At 43.4% G+C, this 9101-nt stretch overlaps 1 protein-coding gene across 1 annotated transcript in view; it reads right to left on the reverse strand.

Moving 5' to 3' along the window:
• LOC124028298 (potassium/sodium hyperpolarization-activated cyclic nucleotide-gated channel 2-like) overlaps nucleotides 1-8017 on the reverse strand; it is a 17605-nt gene extending 9588 nt beyond the window's left edge. The window contains exons 1-2 of the mRNA XM_046340400.1: nucleotides 7716-8017; nucleotides 6870-7428 (exon numbers count right to left, since the gene is read on the reverse strand). Of these exons, the coding sequence (XP_046196356.1) occupies nucleotides 6870-7396 (527 nt within the window). The 5' untranslated portion in view covers nucleotides 7397-7428; nucleotides 7716-8017. The remainder of the gene's footprint in view (nucleotides 1-6869; nucleotides 7429-7715) is intronic.
• Between the last annotated feature and the right edge of the window lie 1084 nt (nucleotides 8018-9101).

A 9101-nucleotide genomic window follows, 5' to 3' on the forward strand; every position in this document is an offset into this window, starting at 1 on the left:
ATGCCTAGTGGGCTTCTTCAAAATATGATCGAGTAATGAAATGGTTTCACCCCAACAGAATAAGTTAACTTGCTATTTTAAACAATTACAAGGGGCTTGAAGTAGTCTAACGTTACTTGAACTATATTTTTTGACCTTCAAGGCCTACCTGAAAATCATACATTTCCTCAATGTGGTATTTGAAAAGGCCTTGTAATTAGCGTAGCCAATGTATAAGTTCTCCTGGTCCCTTATACGTTTCCGTGAATCAGTTTTTGTTAGAGATGTGCCTGGCCATTTTTGTTTTTCCCGCCACTTCAATTGAGTGGTGTTGCGCTACTCTGTTGCCGTAAAACCATGTGCGGTTATTACGAGGACAACAACATCCAATGCTGGCTTCAACTTGGCCTTCCATAAAAATCCTTCCATTACAAAAGGAACCTGTTTTTTTGGTAGCTTGTGGTTAGAGCATTGGGCCAGTAACCAAAAGGTTGCTGAACTGAATCCCCCGAGCTGACTGTCACGCCTTGGTCATTGTATCTTGTGTTTTGTTAATTGTTTGGGTAGGCCAGGGTGTGACATGGGTTTATATGTTGTATTTCGTATTGGGGTTTGTATTAATTGGGAGTGTGTATTATTAGGGGTGTGTCTAGTTAGGCTTGGCTGCCTGAGGCGATTCCTAATTGGAGTCAGCTGATTCTCGTTGTCTCGGATTGGGAACCGTATTTAGGCAGCCTGAGTGCGCGTTGTAGTTCGTGGGTGATTGTACCTGTCTCTGTGTTAGTCACCAGATAGGCTGTAATTAGTTTCACTCGTTTGTTGTTTTCGTATTTTCAGTTATCTCATGTACCGCATTATTCTTCATTAAAAGTCATGAGTAACCTACACGCTGCATTTCGGTCTGACTCTCTACAAACAACAGACGAAGTTCATTACAGAATCACCCACCACCATTCACAGACCGAGCAGCGTGTGAACTGGCAGGATCTGAAGGAGGACGTTATGGACAACAGAAGCAAGGAGTATACTACGTGGGAGGAAATCGACAGGTGGGCGGCCGACCCAGAGCGAGTGCAGGAGCCCGCCTGGGATTCCCTACAGCAATGCGAAGAGGGCTATACACGTATGGAATCGAGAAGGAAAGCATTGCTATACAGAGCGAAAACCGAAGGTAAAGGGGGAAAGCGCAGAGAGAGAGTGGCTGAGTCAGAGAATAGACCTGAGCCTACTCTCCCTGTTAATCGTGAAGAGCAGTTGCAATGGGAGAGACTGCATCATTTGGAGATTTGGACATGGGAGGAGGAATTAGACGGTCAAGGACCCTGGGAGCAGCCGGGAGAATATCGCCGTCCCAAAGAGGAAATAGAGGCAGCTAAAGCGGAGAGGCGCATGTATGAGGAGGCAGCACGGCTACGTGGTTGGAAACCGGAAAGTCACCCCCAAAAAAATATTGGGGGGGGCTAAAATGGAGAATAGTTATGCCAGGTAGGAAACCTGCGCATACTCCCTGTGCTCACCGTTGGGCTAGAGAGACCGGGCAGGCACCGTGTTATGCTATGGAGCGCACGGTGTTTCCAGTGCGGGTGCAGAGCCAGCTGCGACACATACCAGCCCTTCCTATTGGCCGGGCTAGAGTGGGCATCGAGCCAGGTAAACTTGGGCAGGCTCGGTGCTCAAGAGCTCCAGTGCGCCTGCACGGTCCGGTCTATCCAGAGCCACCTCTACACACCAGTCCTCCGGTAGCAGCTCCCCGCACCAGGCTTCCTGTGCGTGTCCTCGCGCCAGTACCACCAGTTCCAGCACCACGCACCAGGTCTCCAGTGCGCCTCGCCTGTTCAGCACAGCCAGTGCTTTTCTCCTCTCCTGCACTGTTGGAGTCTCCCGCCTGTTCAGCGCAGCCAGAGCCTTTCTCCTCTCCTGCGCTGCCGGAGTCTCCTGTCTGCCCAGCGCGCCAGTGCTCCCAGTCGGCCCAGCGCGTCCAGTGCGCCTCGCCTGTTCAGCGCAGCCAGAGCTTTTCTCCTCTCCTGCACTGTTGGAGTCTCCCGCCTGTTCAGCGCAGCCAGAGCCTTTCTCCTCTCCTGCGCTGCCGGAGTCTCCTGTCTGCCCAGCGCCGCCAGTCGGCCCAGCGTCACCAGTCTGCCAGGATCCACCAGAAGTGCCAGTCTGCCAGGATCCGCCAGAAGTGCCAGTCTGCCAAGATCTTCTAGATCGGCCAGACAACCTTAATCATCCAGGTCCACCAGCCAGCCAGGATTTACCGGAGCCTACTACCTGCCTGAGCTTCCTCTCAGTACTGAGCTTCCTCTCAGTACTAGGCTCCCTCTCTGTACTGGGCTCCCTTTCAGTACCGAGCTTCCTCTCAGTACTGAGCTTCCTCTCAGTACTGAGCTTCCTTCCAGTACTAGGCTCCCTCTCAGTACCTGGCTTCCCCTCAGTACCGGGCTTCCCCTCAGTACCGGGCTGCTTCGGTCCCGGGCTGCCCCTCTGTCCCAGGCTGCCCCTCTGTCCCGGGCTGCCCAGCTGTCCTGAGATGCCCCTCTATCCTGAGTTGTCCCGGGCTGCCCCTCTGTCCCGGGCTGCCCCTCTGTCCCGGGCTGCCCCGCTGTCCCGAGATGCCCCTCTATCCTGAGTTGCCCCTCTGTCCCGAGTTGCCCCTCTGTCCCGAGCTGCCCCTCGGTCCCGAGCTGCCCCTCGGTCCCGAGCTGCCCCTCGGTCCCGAGCTGCCCCTCGGACCCGAGCTGCCCCTCAGTTATGTGGGGATCAGGGTGAGGACTATTAGGCCATGGTCGGCGGAGAAGGTGGATTATCCTAGGACGCGAAGGGGAGGGACTAGGACATTTATGGAGTGGGGTCCACGTCCCGAGCCAGAACCGCCACCATGGACAGACGCCCACCCGGACCCTCCCTATGCTCTTGAGGTGCGTCCCGGAGTCCGCACCTTAGGGGGGGTTCTGTCACGCCTTGGTCATTGTATCTTGTGTTTTGTTAATTGTTTGGGTAGGCCAGGGTGTGACATGGGTTTATATGTTGTATTTCGTATTGGGGTTTGTATTAATTGGGAGTGTGTATTATTAGGGGGGTGTCTAGTTAGGCTTGGCTGCCTGAGGCGATTCCTAATTGGAGTCAGCTGATTCTCGTTGTCTCGGATTGGGAACCGTATTTAGGCAGCCTGAGTGCGCTTTGTAGTTCGTGACTTTTAATGAAGAATAATGCGGTACATGAGATAACTGAAAATACGAAAACAACAAACGAGTGAAACTAATTACAGCCTATCTGGTGACTAACACAGAGACAGGTACAAACCTGTCTCTGTGTTAGTCACCAGATAGGCTGTAATTAGTTTCACTCGTTTGTTGTTTTCGTATTTTCAGTTATCTCATGTACCGCATTATTCTTCATTAAAAGTCATGAGTAACCTACACGCTGCATTTCGGTCTGACTCTCTACAAACAACAGACGAAGTTCATTACACTGACAAGATAAAAATCTGGCGTTCTGCCCGTTCCCCGGTAGACTGTCATTGTAAATAAGAATTTGTTCTTAACTGACTTGCCTAGTTAAATCAAGGTTAAATAAATAAAATAAATAATAATAATACAAATATAATATATATATATATATATATATATATACAGTGGGGCAAAAAAGTGTTTAGTCAGCCACCAATTGTGCAAGTTATCCCACTTAAAAAGATGAGAGAGGCCTGTAATTTTCATAATAGGTACCCTTCAACTATGACAGACAAAATGAGAAAGAAAATCCATAATTTGCAAATAAATTCATTAAAAATCCTACAATGTGATTTTCTGGATTTTTTTCTCATTTTGTCTTTCATAGTTGAAGTGTACCTATGATGAAAATTACAGGCCTCTCTCATCTTTTTAAGTGGGAGAACTTTTACAATTGGTGGCTGACTAAATACTTTTTTGCCCCACTTTATATATATATATATATATATATTATATATATATATATATATGTATGTATGTATATATATATATATATATATATATATATATATATATATATATATATATATATATATATATATATATATACATACACACACACACACACACACATAGGCTACAGAAAAATGAATCCAATTTATTTAGTCAGGCAAGTCCACATTATTCTCACGTCTTTTAGAATGTAATAATAATTTGAATATCAATGCAAGTAATAATTCTTAAAGTGGCGATGGCCTACTTCTTGTACAATTTTTACATACTTTTTTGGGGGGATGGGGAGGTTCTATATTAGGCCTTATATGTACAATTAAATAAATTATACAATTGTAGAATATTGAGGTCCTTAAATTACAATTAAGTGTTTGAAAAAGTCACCGAAAGTCCTTGAATTTGACTTGCCAATGTCTGTATGAACCCTGCTTGAAGGATGTATGTTGTCGTATAGGTGGAGTTATGGGTCAATTTACATATATTCCTCGAAATACTCATGTGGAACTGCATACATGTATTTTTTTAAATTCTACCCATTTTGAAATGTTGATCCCAATGTCACACATTGGCTTCATTATTTATAGAAATACCCATATCTATTGTATGACATCAGCATTTCCCCTGTTCTAAATGCTCTCGTAACTGTCAAGACACTTGTTGCCACTAAATTTAAATGTATGTTGAGTGGAATTTGTACTCAAGTGACAGGAGTACCCCTTGACATAATAGTGTCACAAAGATAAAGGCCAAGCAAGCCCATCCACTCAGAACAGTGATAGATGTCCAATGAGTTGTTTCTGAGTGCTACTGAGCCTAACACAGACACTCCCTGCTGTAAAAGGAAAGCCATTCATTAAAAATGTACATTACACCAAGTAGGCCTACAGCATCCTCAGCAAACTTCCATGAAGAGAAACAGAGGGTCGGCTACAGTACAATATAAATTGGTTTAATAATGCACTAGTTAGTACACTAAAGCTTGGAACACTCCAAGACGTCTACAGTACATACAGAGATGACTGCATGTCGTCACATAAGCTCTCATTGTCTCATGTCTAGGTTTGCAATGTGTACTTGGTTTGGGTGTAATTGCTGTCCAATGTGGTCTCAGTCACTCAGTGGATCGCTTTGAATGCCTGCGTCCAATGGCACCCTATAGTGCACTACTTCTGACAAGGGCCCTTTGAGCTACGGTCAAAAGAAGTGCACTATAAAATGTAATAGAGTGCCAGAATAGAGTGCCACTTGGGATGTAAGCAGTGGTGAAAGTATATTTAATTTCTTCCTGGTACGGGACCGCATCTGTGTGCACACACTTGTGTGTGTACAAAATGTTCTATTGGCTTAAAAGCAGTGTTGGGGAAGCTGCTCTGAAAATATAGTTTACCAAGCTACCAATTACATCACACTGGAAGAAGTTGATCTACACCAAAGCTAGTAAAATATAGTTTTCTTAATTGAAGTTACTTTGGAAAAAGTTTTCATGCGGCTGACAGGCAGTAATGATAAATTATAGTGTAATAGCCTAATAGTTTTCTTGACATCTTTGTTTTAATTATTGTAATAGGCTCATGTCTTACCGGTACGTTACCCTGTACGGACACTATTTATTTTTTTATTTTGCCGTTACTCCATACCGTACCATACCAGACCTTACCGGCTTACTTTCCCCCGGCCTCCCTTCCTCTAAGTTTTTTTTACCTGCATTCAAGTAATGGCAGTTTAAAATTAGCTGTTTGTAGTTGTACTGTAAATCCACAACAAGACAGTATATTCTCACTTGTCCTTATTTGAGCACGTGTGCTCAAATACTGTTTCAGAACAGTATTTCCTTTTTAGATTGATAACATTGGTAAAGAAATCAATTGGATGTTTAGATGTATGTTTTCAAAACCCACTCCCATTAAAGTGAAGGTTGAACATAAGGTTGCAGAGGGCAGACCTACAGTAATCTTCCTCTCATCTGTCTCAGTATTTATGACATAATACAGGGCAAGATTGAAATTATGGGGTTTCTTCTTGTTGGCAATAATCCCTTAGCATGGATTTAACCTCACTGTCTGGCATTGACCTATATAGTGTTGAGTATGTGTGGAAAATGTATGATGTGTATATATAGACATTAACCCCAAAGCCACAGCCTTTGACTGGCTTTACTATATGTTCCTTGAAAAGTGTTTGGATAAAAATCTTAAAAGCTGAACCCGCTCCAATTGAAAACGAACAAAGATTCTTCAATTGATTGCAACTTTTGTGGGAGTTTGGATTAGTACATGCATAGGATTTTAACATTTCCTTTAGGGTTAGGTTTACAGACAGGGCGAGACAAAGGTATGCAGGGTTCTGCTCTAATCCAGATGATCTCATTCAATATACTGTATCACTAATCAAATCCCTTTATCTTCTTATCGACAGTGCAGGCTGACCTTGAAAAATAAATCATAGCAGATTTTTACCCTCTAACATCTGTCTACTTACTGTACACTTGGGGACAGTTTCCAGTACAGAAGTCAAGCCTACTCCTGGACTAAAAAGCTTTTTCAATGGAGATTCTCCATTGATCTTGCTTTTTCTAGACTAAAAAGCATTTTCTTGCTTTTGACTCCAGGACGAGGTGTAATCTGTGTCCAGAACACTGTCCTTGATGTAACTAGTTTGTGATAGGCCAAAATAATAAAGCATTTTTTAGTTGCTATGAAATGTTTAGAAGTTATGGACAAGAAATAGCATGTTATCATGGATGGTTCTATCTAATCTGAACCAAAATTGCATCATGGATGGTTTAATTTGAACTGGATTATTAATCTGAGTCATTGAAAAATCTGTTTGGCCTCCCCCATTGGTCTTGCCAGTCTAGGCTTCTTTTTATTTTTCCAATCCTCTGTGCTCTCTATGTAGCCCTGTTCCACTCCCACTTCTCTGAGTTACCTGAAGTCACTGTAGGGGTGGATGATCCACACTCCAAATGATTTGACCCTGGCCTGCTCCGCTGCCACGCCCTTGTGACTACCAAACATGCGCAGGGAGAACTTGTTGACCCCTGGCTGGAGCAGCGCCCCAAACTGCCTCTGAAAGTAGGTGGACTGGTCCACATGGTCATTCTCCTCCGTCTCTGAGGCCTGAGTAGAAGTGATGACTTCTGCTCCCTTGGAGAATGTGGTAGTGGCGGTATTGGTGGTGGTTGTGTCAGGTTCTGCTGACACCCACAGTTGGCCCTTGGGATCTGCTGTGGTGCTGTGATGGTCATTGTATTGGGAGTTGACAATAGAATTAAGTCTCTTACTAACATTGCTCCCCAGATCTTCCTTTTGGGAGGACTGGGAGGATGAGCTCCATGTGGCAACTGCGTGGAAGCTGCCCCTGGTGCTGCCTCGGTGCCTGGACTCCCCATTGCGGGCAGGGCTCTCCCCCACACATGTCTGTCCATCAATACTTCTTGTAGGACTAGTATCCATCTTTACACCATGTAGGTTACCTTCATCAGCCCCTGAATGACAGAGGATTAGCACAGTTGCTTTTTCTTCCAATATAAAAAACAGAAACTAGATTTCTATATATGTTTTTCAGAACTTGCCTCAAGGAACAAGACGATAGTAAAAAGAATCGGCCTATGCCTATTTTGGTCAGCCTATTCTGCAGCCCGTCGAAACGCGCGAATGCACGTTAAAACCCAACATAAATATAGCCTGATGCGTACATTTGACATGATTACTGTTCAAAAGAAAACTTCGAATCAACAATATGCATTTGATGAAATCCTTAAAATTTGGCAACCTTTTCTTGCGCGTAGTGTTCTCCACTTGATAGCCTAAATGTCCACAGATAATTCCTCCACATACATAGGTAGGCTAGCTCAAAGAAAAGTTGCAATGTTGCTCAATAAATACTTTCTCTTTAGTTCTATTACAATTAGTATAAAAATACAAATAAATACCCCTTGTTCAGTGCATGCGACGGTTCTTCTAAGTGGGTATTGCTCCTAAGCACTGCTGGTATGCGCATAAATAGCCTGCACAGATAAGTGTCTCAATGTAATCGGATTGTTGTCATGACGGCGGAGTTCCTGTCACCTCTCTCATCCTTCTACTACGGAATGTCCCGCTCCGACGGAGACTCGCGAGTCTCGAAGGCGCACGTGTCGGATTTGCAAAGTTTACCTGTTGCTAAAGGAGCAACAAATGACAAGGGGACAACACCAACATTGCACAAGGAGATGGAGATCTTAGAGGGGTAATATTCCTTTAAAAAAATTAAGTACCGCCTGAAGTTACTAACAAAGAGTAAGCTAAACTAAACTAACAGTAACTGAAGATGTATTGCAACATCTTGCCCCCTATGTAATAAGTGAATGTGAATGTGAATGTAATAAGTTACATTACAAGCAAAAATATTGTAATCAGATTAGATACTTTAGAAAACGTTACATATTTTTTTAGGGGGTAGATCAGCTTTAATATTGCAGATTGTAGCTTTATTTCCAATCCCCCAGATGATTTTTGTAAATATATACAGTACCAGTCAAAAGTGTCGACACCTACTCATTCAAGGGTTTCTTTATTTTTACTATTTTGTAGAATAATGAAATCGTCAAAACTATGAAATAACACATATGGAATCATGTAGTAACCAAAAAAAGGTTAAAAACATCAAAATATATTCTAGATTCTTCAAAGTAGTGATGCTTTGCCTTGATGACAGTTTTGCACACTCAACCAGCTTCATGAGGTAGTCACCTGGAATATATTTCAATTAATAGTGCCTTTTTAAAAGTTCAATTGTGGAATTTCTTTCCTTCTTAATATGTTTGAGACAAGCAGTTGTGTTGTAACAAGGTTAGTGTGGTAGACAGATTGCCCTACTTGGTAAAATATCAAGTCCATATGTGACCGACCACCTTGATTCGGTCTTATGTAGCAACATTGGAAATGTTTTTTTTTTTACTTTGAAAGAAAGCAGAGAAAGAGCTACAAAATGGTATACTATACACTGCATTTGAGGTACAATGGGAAAGTAATTCGGCTTTGAAAGTTGATAAACTTGTAACGTCAATTTTGAGAAAATGGCCTTTGAATGATTGGTACTACTGCTGGAGAGCTCTCCTTTGTCTACACCAATTCAGCATTGTTCACACCCTCTTAAGCCAGCCCCACCCATTTCTTT

Source organism: Oncorhynchus gorbuscha, unplaced genomic scaffold, assembly GCF_021184085.1.
Source record: "Oncorhynchus gorbuscha isolate QuinsamMale2020 ecotype Even-year unplaced genomic scaffold, OgorEven_v1.0 Un_scaffold_3986, whole genome shotgun sequence".
NCBI lineage: Eukaryota > Metazoa > Chordata > Actinopteri > Salmoniformes > Salmonidae > Oncorhynchus > Oncorhynchus gorbuscha.